The sequence below is a fragment of the Merops nubicus genome, unplaced genomic scaffold (genome assembly GCF_000691845.1).
Source record: "Merops nubicus isolate BGI_N331 unplaced genomic scaffold, ASM69184v1 scaffold4848, whole genome shotgun sequence".
NCBI lineage: Eukaryota > Metazoa > Chordata > Aves > Coraciiformes > Meropidae > Merops > Merops nubicus.
In genome coordinates this window covers 4,272-23,161 of record NW_008626462.1, presented here as the reverse complement: position 1 = coordinate 23,161, position 18,890 = coordinate 4,272, and the positions used below count along the sequence as shown (strand labels likewise).

Here is an 18,890-nt window from a genome sequence, read left to right as displayed (position 1 = left end):
GCAGGATTGTTTTTCGTCCCTCCATTGCCTTTTATGTCCAGTCTTTCTGTGTATCTACAGCAGAATCTTGATCTCTTCCTTTTCTTAAACAGGTCCTCTTTCTCATGTATCTAAATTCCCATTTTGTTTCATTTCTGGATAACCACTCATTTTAAGACCAGGTAGAATGGCTGTCATTTATTCAACACCCATTTTGAAGTCCTGACCCACCACACTGCCTTCAGATACCCTACAATGTCATGCCCTAGTATGGTAAATTTCTATTTAAAAAAAAAAAAAAAAAAAAAAGTTTGAAGTGATGTGCACTAACTGTAAAAGCTGTTTGAACAGATGCAAAAAAAGCAATGGGGAAATGGTATGGCTGGAACTAGAGCCCAAAGCCACAGCCTCTTCCAGACTCTCAAGCCCTTCACTATACACAGTAATCCCATGTTGTGAGCCATTAAAACACAGATCCTAATAGCCATCAAAAATAAGCCTTAAGCTAGAAGGCCACAAGGACCTAAAGAAGCTTTAAGAGGAAGAAGGATCATTCTTTATCACCATGCCAAAAAATTAAAGATTATCTAGAAAACTGACCATCTTAATATGCAACTTCTCCTTTCATGTCTGGATAGTTTCACCACTGTCTGCCTCACATGTTTTCTCACAGGCATATACACAAAGCAGGATATTTAGAGACCAAGACACTGGAGAGTCAGTGGACAGAACACATGCAGAAAAAAAAAAATGAATCATTAAATTCCTTTTCTGATTATCTAATTATTCTACATTCCCTGCTTTGGTTTGGATATTTTTTGTGTGTGTGAGAGTTAGTTTGATTTTTTTTTTTGCGTCTTTTTTTTTTTCCCCCCCCCTTTCCAAAAGAAGAAAAAGGGGGAAAAAAAAAAAAGAAAACCACTGAGTGGAATATTAAAAGATGCCAAGACTTCCCATGGCAGCTGCCCCACAGGCAGCTTCACCTCTGTGTCATGACTAGTGCTGACTCCTTCTCATAGTCCTAACAAACTTACAGTTTGATCCTGTCCCTTTTAGTACTTTAAATTAGTGTTGATGAGAAGTTAAACAATTATGCACAGAATAGAGGTGCAGCTCTTTCACATATGCATAGCTGTTGAGGCATTCTTCTGCAGACAATTCTGATATATAGAGAAAAATACATTGTAAGAGGAGTTACAGGTGTACAGCCCTGGAACAGTTCCAAACATGTTGATCCACCAGAAAAAATAAACACCTCTCATTTAGCCGAACTAATTTTACTTAGTACGTCAACAGACTAGGTCAGTCGCAATACCTCGGTTGAGGAGAGCTGCCACTTCACAGTATTAATTTATTGTGGTTTCTAGGTCATCTGACTAGATCCTTAAAAGGTTACAGGAATAAAGGGTATTAACATTAAGAAGGAACATCATATTGCAAACAAGACAGATGGCTAACAAACCTTCAGATAAGTTCTGTATGACAAATAATCTTATAAATGATTATCTCTTTTGGAGGACAAACTGCTCAAATATTATTTAAAATAAAAACAAAGACTTCTTTGGCCCAAAGCACTGCAAAAGTTCATTTAGCTTACAGCTCTACACAAATAAGCTGAGAAAGCATTTAACACAGTAAGGACATAAAAAAACCCAAAGTCCATCTGAACATCAGGAGGTTTTTTTTTTTTTTACTCTGAGAGTGACTGAGCACTGGCACATGTTGCCTCTACAGTCTGTAGAGTGTCCAAATCGTGAGCCTGTTGCATGGCAGCCATGGCTTTGCCAATATGGATGATTTGAGCTAACACAAGATAAGCAAAAGATCAGCCCTAAAGGCCGTTCCATCCATTTCTGGAGGATGATCTAAGTTAGGAACCCAGGACCCTCATGTAGTCAGCAAAGGGAGAAGGCACCATCAGAGAATAATTCATTGCTTGACTCCAGCATTCTCAGCAGGCAGGTAACAGCCATCCCACTCCTGCTGAGCCTATCAAGACTATTTACCCCCTCAATTTCCTATTACATGGCCTCACTAGTACACTGAAGAGCCAGTCCTACTGCTTTTACCTATGGAGCACTTTGTTGTAAAACATGAACTTGTAGTATATTAGCATCTTGAAAACCTCAGCCCATTTTCATCTTGTTGAGTACTCCACACATCCAAAAATCCCAAACATCATGACATTAGGATAGAAAGACCACGGTATTTTCAGCCACACACATGTAAAACTGCACAGCTTCACACAGCTTACACTGCTATGTAAACATGAACACATACATTATCTCATTCCTTCCCAACTCTTAGACTTGATTTCGTTTCATTTCATCATCTTCCTGGTCCAGAGGTTTGAGGGGGAAAAAACACCATTACTAAGCATTTTAAGCAGGAGTTAGGTTGTAAAACATCAGAGTATTTCTACACACTTGACCAGGCAAGTGAAGCACCACCAAGCCTTTATAAGCACATGATGTTTATTGAATAACAACCAACCAAACGACTAGCAATGGATGAGGTAAATTTGTAACACAAAGCTATTCTAGAGTAGTAGCAACCTTTTCACAAAATTGAATGCTGATGAGTAACCGATCACTTTAGTTTCTTTAATTCTATCTACAGGAAAAAAAAGTACAGAAGACATTAAACTCAAAGGTGATCCATAGAAATTTGCAACAGGACTACTCAAGACTCTTCAAGTCCTCACCTTTCTGTATTAATGACTTCTCCAAAAAGGTAAAGAGTTATTAGCACTTACCCTGGAAAGTGGGCACAAAGATAGCCACAGAGAAATAAAGAAACTGCTGCTTCACCACATATCTTGGTTACACTACTTCAACTGGGTTGTAACAAAAATAAAATCTTGGATTGCAGAGGTATATAGGGTGAAATTTATCCCTTACCACCAGACTTGAGAAAGAAAGTGAGACAAAGTCCAAGATTCTTCCTTAAGAGAATTAAGATTTCAAAATCAAGTGGTAGGGTAGAACTAGAGCAGTGATAACCTCCCATCTGTGTTCAGAAGGAAAGCTCTCTCAGGCACGGTGACCTGAGCAGAGGCTCACAGTCCCACCAGGCACGCACCCTTGGGTTGTGCACACTGAGCTCTCTCCCATGGCTCAGAAAGGATGGGCATCCAGCAGAGGTAACCGCAGCAAGCTACGCTCCCTTCGTGCTCTTCCTATCTCTATCTCGTGCTCTTCAGTCATCTCTCTCTGTGTCAGGATGGATGACATACTTGACTTACAAGTACCACCTACTTAAGGGTGATCTTCAAAATAATCTCTTCCCCCCACGCCCCTGTATCTTTCATCTGTAATGAAATACTTATGCTACTACTGTACACCATCTTCGTACAAATCTGTAAATAGCCTCCTGGTATAAAAAGACATTAATTCATTCTTTTTCCATATTGTTGTTTTATGCTCAGAGCTTAAAACAAAAATGAAATCAAAAAGTGTTACTGTGCCAATTCATTGTTTCAAGGATCTTTGCAACTGTAAATTGAAGTATGCTAGAACACATGCTGGCTGAAAACACTGAATAGCTCACCTGCTAGACAAGATCACACCAGCTAGAAAACCAGAGTAATAATATATTCAACCTCCTACACCTTCACTCTAAATTACAGTCAATTTGCTAAAAGTGAAGCCACACGCAATCACTCTCCCTTACAAAGTATGTTCTCAAACTAATGAATCTACAGGCTGCACTGAGATGGTTATATAACACCAGCAAATTGAATTTATTCTCCTGGCCCTATTTTCTGTCAGTCTTTGTAATCATCGTCTCAGTTTCAGTTTCCTTCATCAAGTCACCCTGTCACAGTTTCACCTGTTCTGACCTTACCAATCTGACACACCTGTAAACTACTCACTTGTTCCACTGCTATTGATTTGCAGTGGCTCCTGGAGGCACAGCCAAGTTATTCACTTCAAAAGCTTAAAGCAGGGGGGAAAACCCAAACTTACCCTGAAGAGCTCATGGACGTAGTTGCAAGCAAGAGAAAGTAAGATAGAAGAAGTGATCATGTTGAGGTTGCTTTCACACAGGCTTAGACCTGCACATTGACTGTGCAGTGGTTCAGGATCACGTGAACAACATTCACACCTCCGTGTCCTTGCTGCCTTGTTCACAGACATCTCTTCTAGTTGATCATCTGGGATGATGGCCACAGATGAACAACTTTGCCCTCAAAGACTCGCTTGAAACAGAGTCAATACAGAATTGGCTGCTGCCATTTTGAGAAGGTCTACTGGCTTTATCAGCACATAAATTATTCATGTCTTCCAAAAGCAGGTGGTGAGGGTTTAAAAGACACTGCTGCTTATATTCTTTCAACTGGTGCTTCTTTCAGACATCACTGCTATACAGCTGGAGTAGAGTAACTTCTTTCTGTGAATGTCTTTGAATTTAAATGCCACTGAAAACTGCTGGTGACAACAGGAGTATCTAGCGAACTACAGTTTCCAACGTTTGATCTGAATTACTTCACCTCGTGCTAATGCTTAGGAGAACCTGCAAGCTATACGGTCATGTTCATTACTCTGCAAATTAAATTCTCCCTCCATCCTAAAGATAACAGAAGTGTCAAGATGCCACACACACATACATTTCTAAAACATACCACCCCAAAAAGCTCTTTGGGCAGCAGTTAAACTTGTGAATAAAATACACAGCCCATGGCATCCGTGTGTTCCTAAGTAAGGGTTGGACAAGTGGGCATTATTCAAACCCTGTGAAGCCTAGGGTTTTCAGCTAGCAAGGCTAGGAGGCAGGCTACTTTGAAAGACAGATTACACCTTGAAGAACACTGTCACTGTACAGTAGCTGGCTGACAATTTTTTTTTCCCCTTGATGTCAGAGCATATGCCACCATTGATGACTAACAAGTAAGGAACACAAAGAAATTTTGGTGCATCAGTCAAACCATGATTGAAAAAACTATGAAGCCTGACATCAAATCAGGCTGCTACCTTTGAAGTGTAATGCTTAACAGTCAGTGAATTATTTCATGTCAGCTCTGTGCAGATTTCTGATACTGGCAACAGATGAGAAACAGTCCAGAGCTTCAACTACGACGGAATGAATATAGGCCCAATGGACAGTACCAGACAGATGCACTGCACTACCTACAGTGCCACTCTGGGAAGATTATTATGGTCGTTGAGAGCATCCAGTTATAACCTGAACAACAAGTGAACAAAAACAAGATATTACCACAGAGCTTTATTTCCATTAACAGACACCTCTCATACATTTTTCAAAATTTTAAACAAAAATAAAAAATAAAAATTTCCAGAAAAAAATCATCACTTTCTAGCACAGGCTCTTGAAGGACTTACAGGAAGTTCTGTCTTTTGGTAGAGGAAACTTCAAGACTCCTGTCACAAAGTAAGAGCTATGCAAGTGTGCATATAGATACTAGATAATAAACTCCAAAGAATCTTAAATACTGAGAAGAGCCAGAGCCTGCTTTACCCGGCTCTTGCCCTTTTACCTTTTCTACATAATTTGATCTTGGAGAACTGCAGTGCTTCAAAGACTGTCAACACCAACAATTCAGCCCCAACTCAGTAACTATCACTTCTAGAGACAAGAGGTTTTTATTGACCATCTAGCATCTTTACCCTGAAGAGAGCCTGTCCAGTGTCCAACATCTTCCTAGAGAAGAACCTCGCAAGCAAAGCTTCTACAGGCTGCTGATCTTTTACACAGCCACTCCACATGCCACGTCCACCTTCTGGGCAGACGAGTGTCTACCATAGGCTAGCGAGAGTGCAGTGCAACCTCACTCCACTGGACCACACACAGCAAGGGATCCTATGCACACAGATGGAAGCATAGAAAGCCCCTGTTACACAACTACATTCATCCAGTCTGTTATGCTATACTTGAAGTGCAAGCATAGCCACAAGCAGATCCAGTATCGCTTAATACTCAAAAGAAAAGAATCCTTCACAAGTTGTTCTTAAATCACAAGCTTTCAAAATATTTTTAGCAAATAAAATACATTTTGTGCACTCAACTTGAAGTATGCCACGTGGGACATGAACAGAGCTAAATTCAGCCTACTAAATAAGGGGACGCTTTCCTCCACTGTGCTAAAATATACAATACTTGTCAACTATTAATTATACTCCGTGCCAAACGGTACCCTTACATCTCTGTTCATTGCTTTTCCACTAGCAAAACTGGGATATTTTATATGTTCAATATGTACCAAGAATACTTTACAAGTGCATTGAGCTTTGCCACGTTTCCCCTTGTATTTTGATTGAGCATGTGGAATATTAGCCATCTTTCTCCTATTCACACTCAACATAGCCATAAAAATTGTTTTAATATGTATCCTAAACAACTGAATCTTTTAAATGTTTTTTCTTTAACTGTGGCTAAATTATAAAGCAAACTGTTCATAATACATGGATTGAAAAAGTATTTTATATCAGAATATATATTTTTATGTAATATTAAATTGTATTTATTGATGTACCTTTAACTAATTTGCTCACACGCAATTTTTATTACTATTTTACACAGAACACAGATTTTATGAATAATTCTTGGTAATACTAACTTCCAGCAAGCATCACGTCTCCTCATTCTGGATTAACTTCAGAAATTAATAGAAATCCCACTGCCATCTCATCTGTTCCATGTTTTCGTCATCTTTTGCCTACCTTCTCCTCATGTATCTCAGCTAATAGAAAGCTGTGGGAAGGAACCCATTCTCTGTTTCGGAAACCTGAAATAGTTTTTCTATCTGATCTTTAAATAACGTACAAGTACAGATTTATTAATAAAGATTAGATAATGCAAAGCTTCTGTAAAATTTCACATTTCAGTGTTTTGGACTACAAAGTTCACTTGCAGAAAAAGCCACAGAAGGCAGAAAAGGAAGATTCCAAGCCAACAAATCTGTACATAAAGTCACTAGTCACAGCAGCTGTGGCTGGTTCCCCCAGTATTTTAAAAATTTTAAGATATAAAGGCACAAATAAGATGATGAAGCCATCACAGCACAATTCTCCAATATATGCTACCTTTTTAAACATGACTTGCTTTAATAATCATTTATGCAGAGAAATAAACACATTCCAGAATACATCCACCCATTTCCATGATTCGCTCCCTTTAAATCCCATCTCCTGGAAGCTTGGTACATCATTGAGCTTTCACCCACCCATCAATAACATAACAACAATATAAAACACTGCCCAGATCCTCTCTGCCTTTTCCTCTTCATCAAATTGCATTCGCAGCTCTGTCCCCGACTAGGATGCACCCAACTGCTGAGTTACCTCCACTTTTTGACCACAAAACAGACCTTCAAGTGAGGTTGAGATTCCTACATTTGGTCATTCAGTTTTAAGGATTAAAAAAGGGCAGGACTCGACACCTGTCCTGAGTCAGGACACTCACCTGCACTTGAGTCTCCTCTACTTCTACCACCCTTAGTTGCAAAATTAAAAACCTCTCCCCTCCTTGCAGCCACCGACCAGTCTCTGCAGACATGGCTAGGAATAGACACTGCAAGTCTTCTTTCAGCAAAAAAAAAAAAAAAATCTGCCTCACTTCAAGCATTCAAAGTTTTGGCTTTCCAAATATCCTCACCCACCTACATTTATAATCCCGGTGTGCACGTATGGTCCATGAAAAATAAGACAGCTATAAAAATAGACAACAAAACCAAGTACAATAGCATTGGGGGCGGGGTGGGGGGGAACACTGAACAGGAGGAGCAACAACTAAGTAACAAACCCAACACAGTCAATGGAATCTATCATCAGGAGTGCTGTGATATTCCTTCTACTGAAGAGCAAGTGAGACCTAAATTCCTGTGCAAATCTAGTAATAAGTCAGGAATAGAAAAGAAATAAAACCAAACCCAAACCAGGACCTATTCAGGTTATAATAAAGAAAAAACCCCCACACCTCTACACCTATTGCAATTAAAAATAAAGTTCTGCAAGGAATAAAAAAAAAAAATAAATTGATTTTTCTTGGTTCACTACACCCTCCAATTCTCCTGAATAGGGAATGGAAGGAGAGGAGTTACTCAGTGCAAGCTTAAACCCTTATTTTCTAGTAACTTCTCCTGCAGTTTCACCTAAAAGCACTGAGAAAACTGCTATTCATACTTTCTTCCCAGCACCAACCCCCCCAGCTCTCAGAGAAGGAGCTCTGCTGGTGCTGAGTAGCAGCTATGTGTGGTACTAATATCTTAATTGATATGTGGGCAATATAGCAGTGCTTACTGATCAAAAAAAAAGTACACACCTAGACACTGCCCACAAGCAACTGTAGGCCTTGCATACAGGCAAGAGGCTGACAGCTCCTTTAAGCAATATACACCTATTACTTTTAATTAAACATGTAGAGAAGCAATTCACATATATCAGGTCTCTCACCTGGTACTAAGTAAAGCACTCAGCAATAACATACTAGATACTTTCTGCATCAAGTGCACTATTCAAATGCGGTTACCAGAAGGAAAAAATATTAAACATTTATAACCACCTAGATGGGAAGAGTAAAAGACATATTTAGAGCTCAGACTAGATTTACTGCCAGGCAGTAAACTGCTGAATACATATAATTAAGCATACACAAAACAGTATTATGTTAACAAGACCTTAAGAGCAGTGGTGAGGTAAAATACTAAAACCATCTTGCACTGCAGCAAGCTCTTCTATATTCCAAGGGTGAGAACCATTTACGCTATACATGGTGCCATCATTAGTCAGAAAATGTCAGCACGTCAGCAGCCTTGCAAACCAAGTGAAGAACGTAACAGGTTTTGCAAAATTTGTTGATCATGTTTCACACTTGAGAGCTAGTGCTCTCAAACTTAAAAAGTAAAATAAAAGAAGTGACGTGCATTTTGCCAAAATCCAGTTTGGATTTTGGATGTGCATTCCACAAAATCCAGTTTGGCTACTTGAGCTTACATTTTTAGGCAAAAGAAAAAAAGACTTTTTAAAGTATCTTTGTGTTCTTCAGAAAATAATGGGAAAGAAGAGACTCTTTTCCTTTAATGAAAGGTAATGGATTGTGGCTAAAGATCTGCAAGCCTTCAGCTATGACAGTGTTTGGAACAGAATAAAATCATGCAAAGGGAAAACATCTAGAACCAACACAGCGATAAAATTGCCCATGACACAAGTGCCAAACGAGATCTGGTTTGGCGTCCTTGTTGGACAAACACAGTGCTGCTGACATCTTGAGTAAAGAGCAGGTCGAAATGGATTTTACCTTCTATGAAGCCAAACCTTACTGTGAACAGGTTGCTCACTGTAAATACAGAAGAGTTCTGGATTCCAAACAAAGAAGAGGTTCAAGATAAAAAGGAGGAGAAAATCGTACCACCACCACATTATTCCCACTCATCACTACAACTGACACTGGATGCAGGAGACCAATGTGTATTAAAACACAAGTTAAAAATGAAAAACAAAAAACCACACAGCCTTTTCCCTCCTGCAGTGGTACAGCCTCAGACAAGACAGCATGGTTGCCAATATAAAGCTATCTCTTATACATCTATTAGGAAGCACAGTGCCAGAGTAAGGATCAAAATCAAGGCAACTAAGTCAGGGACTCGAACATTGCAAAATACCCACATTATCAGGCAAAACCTTTATCAGAAGCAATTACGTTGGAAATAATTTAGAAAGTGCCACTGAACTTCATTTAGCCAGTATAAATGAGTACAATAGTTTGTCAGTGCCCTTGCTGGTACTCAAAATTGTGACTTTTTATTCTAAGTTATTATCTTTTTTTTTAAAATCAAGTATATTCTTCAGATTGGAAAGTACGCAGAACTAAATATAACTTCCTGGAAATTTGGAGCAATTAAAGAAAAATGTTTCCACTACATCTGTACAAAAATAACATAAAAAAAAAAAAAAAAAAGTTTCCCATCAAGAATATTTGCTTCCACCTAGCAAATGACACAACGTAAAAGGACAGCTCAAGACAGAATTTTAATTCCAGACTGTTCTCTGAGGTACATGTAGTAATGAGGAGGTGCTTCAGATGTGTCCTACTGCATGTTCATAAGACTCCAACCTTAACAGCCTGGGGGCCCTACCAATTATTTCTAAACACTGGAAAGGCACAATCAACACTGAGACAGATTCTAAGATCAAACCAGTGCCTCCTACCAGCACCAAGTCAATAAATGCAGGTTGCATATATTCCCTTTAATGGTCTCTGGTCTACTGGACACACTAGAAGAGTGGGGAAAAGTGGATAGAGCACACAGATGCCAGCTATCATGATCTTCTTGATGCAGATTCTTTCCAAGCAGCCATACCAAGCAGCAGACACCTTAAGAGCAGAACAACATCTGCACCAACCCAGATTACGATCCTACTCTCTGCATGCAACGTTATCAGCTGGCTGTGTGGAATGAACATGTAATAGAAAATAGACTTCTGCAAAAGCCAATGTAAAATGCTATCCTGGGCTCCTTAAGCCTTCCCAAAACCAGTATACTCTAAACTCATTCCTGATCTTCATAAAAACAAAACAAAAAAGCCAACGAAACAAAAAGTGAGGGAACAGTAACCCCTCTTTGAAAAAAAATATTCAAAGCATTTAAAAATAAAAGCCATGTTGTTTGACTGCCAACTGCAGTGTTTTCTCCTACTACTTAGTCTCCCAACAATTACTTATCTTAAACCCATGTAGTTTAAATAAACTCAGATAAAATGAAGTTATTAGTGGTTTTCTCTCTGCTCAAAGCAACATGTCCATATGATGGATGCTTTAAGTTTCCACATCCTTACTCAGAAGCCTATAAGATAAAGTTTCTAAACAACAAGTGCAAAATACAAATGTTTGAATCTTTCACATGATCCTTTCTGTGGGTTGTCTCTCAAGATATTTTCTTCAGTATTTGTGCTTCCACAATATAACACTGTGTTTGAGTAAGAATGCAGAACTTTCTCATGCCCTACGTGTAGTTCAGTGCGTTCACAAGCACACCTCTGGTTTCACAACCATCACATTGTTATATCTCAAAATTGCAAAAAGTAGTCTATAAGGACACAGAATGCAAGTTATATGAACATAATTTACTCTCATAGAAATACCCACTTCCTCTCAGGATTTTTTCCAAATTAATTGCACAAACTATTAAAGCAACTCCTACTCTTTTCCTTACCCACAAATAAGGGCTCTGACTGACATGCAATGGCAAATTAAAAAAAAAAAGTCTGCCAGCTGAAGCAAGCCTCAACCCTGCCAGCTGCCCCTCAGAATACAAGTTGTTGCCCCAATGACAGATGGCCATACAGCTCACGTGGCAATTCGAGAGGCTCCAGTTTTCAGCCTTGCATAATTAAGCCAGCCAACAACTACAATTCTCTTTTACCTTAATGTGCTGCCCTGAAAGATTAAAGCACCACCACAGCCACATTTTGAGCTGTTCAGTGGTCCTTGCCTTGAGGAGGGATCAGCTGGGAGCACAGAACAAGTGACAACTGAGAGCAACAACTCCCAGTTTAACCATCCAGTCTTTATCCTGGGACAATCTGAACACTAAAATAAATCCAGAAAGAAGACAGTTATTGCACCAAGAGAGCCTGTTTTTTTAAAAAAATAGACTACCAACCACCAGAACCCAAGAGCATCATGTTCAGTTCTGTGCTTTGCCGCAGACTCCAAGACACAGTTAAACCAATCTTCCAGACTGGAAAATAATACTGCCAAAAAAGGCCAGTATGGACCTTTTTCAGACAAGGGGCAGTGACTGCACAGGTACACTGTTGCCAAAACAAATAAAGGAAGGAAGAAGCAAAGCACCACTGAGAAAACCCCTTTTGGTGACCATCTCCCTGGTGACTCTGGGCAGGTTATGTTATTTCTTTACACTTTGATTTCCCACTGCTTAAGTCAGAACAATGGTACTTCATTACATCTTAGGTGTGCAATGAGGACAGCTACAGACACAACTGAAAGCCTACAAGGCACAAGAAAACTACAAGACAAATATTCAGACTGGTAAATCAAAGAAGATCCTTTATCAGTACCTTAAATTACTCTAGGCCATCACTAGAATCACTGTAAGAAAGAGTGGGACAAGAAACATTTCCCCACATATGCTACAACCCCAAAGCAAGACCTTCAGGCAGAAAGGAAGGATTAAAGCTGAGCACACTGATTAGTATCTTCTTACATCACTGAATGTTTGAACAGCCCTTTCCCACAGATTCTTAGCATATACAAAAATAAGGATTTTTGTGAAGGTATCAGTAAGTCAGGAATCTTCTGGACTAGAAACTGCTCCTTAGCCTCACTCCACCCACTGCATTACTGTTACCAGAAATACTGAAAGAGGAAACAAAGAAACACTGAATTACTCCTCTCATTTCAAAGAAAAAGTTAAATATGCGTACATACAAGTCCGTTCTTTAAAAAGGCTCTGAAAAAGTAATGTCTTATGTAATTTAAACCCCTAAGATAATTAAAGTCTTTTACACAGACTAACAGAAATGTTATCTAAGTGTGGAGACTTTGCCAGCGAGGTTTGGAGAAAGGGACACTTAAGAAATCTGTCTCCAAGTACATGAAAAACATCTGATGGGGAGAGAAAGAGGCATGCCTTTAGAGGAAATATATCATTTGTCTGTATTACTAAAAAAGGTGCAGGTTGGTGGCTTGATTTTTTTTTTTTTTTTTTTCACCTGATCCACAAAAACACAAGCAGGATTTCTGGAGAGTAGCTTCTCACATCTTGCTATTCTGATCTATTCCTCTTTGCTCTTTTTTCAAACGATATTTTGATTTCACAAACTAGAGGAATTACAACTCATTTTCTGCAATACATTCAGCCACTTGTGCAGTACTGAAGAATTTGGGAGAATGATGAAATATATATCCCAGAAACCTTAGAAAGAAAATGTAACCATTCTCAAGCAGTTCCCTCAGCCACCATAATGCACACACAGTATTTATACTATGGAAAAATACAATCTTTCTGCCAACAGGACCCAAGTATTAAACTTTCAGTATGATTTTTCTTAACACACAGTATATACACATAGTTATAGTGACTATATCTGCATGAAAACATCACAAAGATACTAGACCAGACCATTGCTTCAGTTTTTCTGTCTATTTAAAACTTGTTCATTATGAAAGTGGTCATTATTTCCACCACTCAAGTAAGAGAAACAGTTGAAAATTTCTGCCTTGGCCAGCCTTTACAGTTCTACTTAACAGACTCCATCTGTTTGCTAATAGTGGTAGTCCAGAGGAACATTGGAGGTTCAACCTTGCTGTTAAGGAAGAAACACTGGCGTGGCATCCAAAGTATATTTAGTCTGAAAAAAATCACTATGCCCAGCTCACTGGGATTTCAGCATCCTCAGTGTTCCACCTGCTTTTCTTGATTTCATACTATTGTGTAACATTTCTAAATCTTAAACAAAAAAAATACACTTGGAGTCCACCATGCTCTTTGTGATCTTGGTCATTAAGACATCTGAAATAAACTATGCAATCTTGTGCGTTACTCAAGAACATGGCGATGAATCCACTGTTACAGCATCAGTAGATGGCAGGTATTGCTTGCTAGGCCTTTTAAGTTTGAAGAAAAAAAAAAAAGGTAATGTATGGGAAAATAATGATTAACTTCCATGGCATTAATCAGCACAAGAGTCACCCACAGCAGAGGGAATGCTCAAATCTTCAGTTTCTTGAAAGAGTTATCCAGAAAAACATAGGCTGAATAATTCATTAAGTGAATGTGAAAAAGGATCTTAAACTGGACTACCACATAATATCAATATTGAAAAATCTCAAATTTTGGTTAAAAATAATTTTCCATTCTTTTTTCCCCCACATTTTTTTACAAATAAGTTAAGACTTCCTCTATAATCACTTTCCATTTTCAACCCAATCACAGAACTATAGTTAACATCTCTAATAAAGGAAAAAACTCCTAAAAGATGAAGTGTTTATTTCAGCCTTAGCATGACCAATATATTTTCCTTTAAAATTACATATTTAGATTATTTGAGCTGTAGCTGAAAAGCAGAATAATTTCACCTCTTCTTCTCTGGCATTTAAAAAAAATAAAATAGCAGTTTAGATGAGACAGAGCTGTCAGAAAAACATTATTTCCTGTTAACACTTTTAACATTAACAAGCTTAGATGTTCAAACATTACTTAGACAAAATGGGAAATCCAGCATCATGCTGACATGCACTATGATACCTTCATCTTCAGAACAGAGCTTCAGACACCCACTGAAGCTACTCAGGTATGCCTTCTTCAGTTATCTAAACCTTTTAAATTAAGGTAAAATTTGACAATGACAAGCACACATATTGATACAGTCAAACGTATCAGCAGATTATTATCACAAGCTGCTGATCAATGAGCAGCTTCTCCTAAGAAATCTGGCAAGATATGGAAGGGTCTAAACTCATTATCAAAGGCCACCTTAAGTCATTCAGCTATTACCCACTATCACAATCACAACCATTCTTCTTCTAATCATCCAGACAGCAACAGTAGCCCAAAGCATTTATCTCCTGCCTTCTCATTGATGCTTAGCTAGCCAAATGACTGCACAACTTTGCTGTTGGGAGAACCTCCTTCAACACATCTGAAGCATATGCCTTACAGGCTCAATTACTATAGAGCTTTGCAGACAGTTAAAAACGGAGCCAGAGTAGAAGCTCCACATGGATCCAAATAAAACGGTTCTTCTGTGACAGAAACCCCACTACTCATTTGCAATTACCCTAGACCTTCAGTCTTGCAAATTCCAAAGTCATAAAGGATGGAGCTCAACTATCTCCTCTCCCTATCCATGATCTTGACTTGGGCCGTTGCAGTTAATACAAAACAGAACAAATGAAATTCCAGAGTAAACTCTGGTTTATTTTGAGTACTTCATCTTCGAAGACTGTTGAAGAAGGTCAACAGGCAGAACCTTTGTGCCAAAAATAAAGACGGTCACTGATCTTACCATCTTCAGAGAAAAGTGAAGTGTCACATCTTGCCAAAGACTAAAATATAAACCATCTAAACAAAGTTGCTGCCCTTCTTCCTTCGATACAGCCACAGCTTTATAAAACAGCAAACATTCATTTGAACAGCTACTACACCAAATTTAAACTGATGATGCATCAGCATTTGGGTCATCTTTCTGGTCTCTTGCTCTCCCAATAGTCAGGACGGGCTTGTTTAGCTAAAAAGCATTCATTTTGTTGTCAGCTCTTAAAAAATGATTAGAATGGGAAGTTTTCCTATACTTCTGCAGCATAAAGTTTTCTCTGAAGGTATGCTGACACGCTTTCACAACTTTCTCAGAGGACTACAGCAAGCCTGCACCAAGGCCTATGCCTCAGGAAGACTAAATGCCAAGTAAATAAAGTCACACTTTTCCACTCACTTTTCCCAAGTACAAGAAGCCTGGGAGCTGTAAATTTTACCCAATACCTCCTAAAAAACTCTCACTGGCCAAATAAGAATGAAAAATGGCAAGGAAGCTTTATTTACTTGTCACATAGAGATAGGATCAGTAGTACAGTAACAACCAGATTCTTCCATGGGAGAAAGGGAAATGAGGTAGATTCAAGAGGCAGTTTTGACTTTCTCTTTGGGAATATCAAAAATTCATTAACGCAGCAAGACAGGGTAATGGTATCTGACTACTGAAAAATATTTTTCTGTATGCCTATAAGTAGTATTTTAGATTTTTAATCATTATCAAAGAACCAGAATGGATAGCTATGTATTCACTGTTCCAAAAATCAAATATCGGCTAAGAACTAAGCGCTGCAAAGAAAATAAGTTATTTTTCTTTTCACATCATTTCAGATCAAATTCAAGTGTGACTTCTGGTCAACAGAAGTTGGCTTTGAATCATAACATCCAAAAGCATTACTGCAGTGTTAGAATTATTTCAGTTACCAAGCATCTTCTTAAAGAACTCAATGTCTACTTGTTGAAAAACAAGAAAATAGTATATCACTATTCTGTAAAATTACTTATTTGTGGTGTTTTTAAAACACACTAATAAAGTTTTCCTAAGTTTTGCTAAAGAAAAACGTACCTGGTAATTATAACATCCGACTGATTTTTAACGTAGCATCTTTGCAGTATTCACTCCTTCAGCAAGGGTATGATCTCAAAACAGCCACAATACAGGAAACTGTGGCAAAGTTCTCATCTTACTATTGCATAGATACACCCAAACTAGCTTGGGGACAGAAACTGCATTATTTTTTTAGCCAAGGCACTCCAGCAGGTCTAACAATCCACATGGAGATGGGAGTGCCTTCAAAGAGCCTAATGAAAGAGGGTCAAGCTAACTCAAATTACCTTCCATTTGCCACAGGCTAAGAGCATACACTTGAACAATTACTGTGAATCAGATACCACAGATCAGCTGACATACGGTAACCTGTCATCCTACAGTAACCTGCCCAAATACAAAGATAGCTTGAAATGTAGACAGGCTGTAGAGCTACAACTCACCCCTATTCAGAAAGCAAGAGACTAAATCCTCAAACCTTTGTTTCTAGAGATGTAAGCTGAAAGCAGGCAGCAGAAGAGGACCAATAAATCAGAACCCTTAAGGCAAATGAGCAGTTTCCAAACACTGCGAACTGGGATTACCAAAGGAAGCCGTTACTGCAACGTGACCGACTCGAGCCACCCCGTCCATCGGTATGAAAGCTCACACACAGCACAATGACCACAGGATGGCAAAATCAGCTCTTCTGCTGCTCTGGACAGTTGTTATCTAAAACAAGTGTCATTATTTCAAGAATGGTTGTTAATTTTGCCTTCAACAGCAATTCACAGTAGTACAAAACCCAAGCTTTTGCTTCCCAACCTCATTACCAGGTGTGTCTCTTTCTCAATGCTGTGAAGAGCTCTCTAGAACATGAGGAGGACTACACTTCTAGTGGCCTACAGCTAGAATAACCCACATGTACTCTTACTGTTCACCCCCAGTACTTTTCCAGCCCAAGAGCAATGTCCAAAGAAGAGGTTCAGTTCTTTGTAAAATCAGTTTTCACTAATCATTGCAAAACCCATCATCAAACAAAGAACCCTAATCCAAACACATACCAAGCCCAATGAAGTCAAGCAGGACAGAAAAACTGAGGAAAAACTTTCAATACTCTATCGACACTAGACTGGCATGCACATGGTAGAGCTATACAGCTGAATCAGTTTTTTGGAATATAGAGCCAGTTTTGCAAGAAGACAAACGTTACTATTTCAGTATTGGAATATCAGTAATATCTGGTATGTATTGCAAAGTTATTTCTATACACTTTTGCCGAATAAACCAAGTAGAATAGAGAAAATACAGCTGCTCCTCAGAAATAAACCTAGGAGCCTCAGCAACAACATTTCTAGGCAGAAAACAGCTATGCAGCAGTTTAAGCTCGTCGAACAAAGAAGTGCCTGAACTCTCACACTGAAGACACCAGGAGGGACCTGACAAACCTGGCAACAGAATGGAAACTGCAGGTTTCTGTTACAACGAACAGAAGGTTTCGTTCTATCTATCATAGCAGGTACCACAGAGCAGAGCCCCAGCAGCGTTCTGACAGCCTCTCTCAAACAGACAGGACCCCTGCCAGCCGCTGTGCGAGGCCCCAGGCTCCCACCACAGCCACACTGGTCTGCCAGGCAGCCCCGCTGCCTTCCCCCCCACTCCCAGCTGCATCCCCAGTGACCACTTCTCTCACACACTCCCCCAGCTCTGCAGGGAGCTACTTCAAAGAGCTAAACCACCAGACAACCATTCAGGGTGTTTTGGAGGCTTAGTTTCCGTGGTGATCTGGTTCAGGGAGCTCCGTGTGCCAACACAAGGCAGGGGATAAGAAGATGGAGCTGGAAGCAGGAATAACGGTATCAACCCTTCCTCTAGCAACCAGGCTCTAAATTTACTGTTATCTTGTCCAAATGCCACTAGAGGAAATAACCTCAGAGGAGAGCATAGAGAGTAGTCCCTAAAAGCCTGCTGAAAGCACTGTATGTTTTATAAACATTCACCTAATTTGTTGTTTGTGAACTCCCACCTTCTAGTAGGATGAACCATAGCATTTTAAGAACAGGCAGCAGTATAAACACCAAACTTCAGTTATCCAGAAGAGCCAAAACAACTGCTACCCTAGTTAACTTTTAAGAAGTATTCCAGATTCAGAGATTTTAATCAACTCAAAAAAAGTGCATTAAACCTTCTAATAGGAAGCACAATTTAAAAGATAGGGAATTCCTCCGCAGTATCTTCTTGAATTTAGAATCTACATCTATATCTTGCTCTCCTCTTCCACAAAAATTTAGAAGACTTTTTAAAATGTAGCAATATGTGTTAGCAATATGTAAATTCGCAAAAATGCAGCAATAACATACATAAAAAGCAGAATTTTGACAGGTGTTCTGTAATTTCACTGTATGTTTATTTTGCTTTCTTCCCTCCCCCCCCTTCCCCAACTTCATCAATAACTGAAGGACTCAGATTAAAATGCTAAGATATATTCAGATACTATAGTTTAGTACCATGAACAATAATAAAAATCACCAAGTATGCTTCCTCTGCTGATCAGGTACTGACCAGAGAAACACCACCAAGTGAGAAGCAAACAGAAGTACTTAACAACCAGAAGACACAAGAGCACTAGGTAATAACAAAGTCAACCAAACAAACCTTTCATCTTCTCCATTCCTTTTAGCTCAGTCATGTTTTCCTCTCTTCTTTGCTTTTATTGCCCACACATCAGAAAGATCTTTTACCTTTCCTAAACCACCTGCTACAATATATAAGGCTAACTATATTTAATCAGTACAATTTAGGAATCTTGGAGAAGCATGCTACCTCCTCTTCCTAGCAAACCAAACAGTTCACAGCCACAAGCTGCAAAAGGCA

At 39.0% G+C, this 18,890-nt stretch overlaps 1 protein-coding gene across 1 annotated transcript in view; it reads right to left on the bottom strand.

Moving 5' to 3' along the window:
• Positions 1 to 18,722, bottom strand: part of FBXO11 (F-box protein 11) — a 70,945-nt gene extending 52,223 nt beyond the window's left edge. Inside the window, exon 1 of the mRNA XM_008946016.1 lies at positions 18,672 to 18,722. Coding sequence (XP_008944264.1) covers positions 18,672 to 18,705 — 34 coding nt within the window. The 5' untranslated portion in view covers positions 18,706 to 18,722. The remainder of the gene's footprint in view (positions 1 to 18,671) is intronic.
• Positions 18,723 to 18,890: the final 168 nt, after the last annotated feature.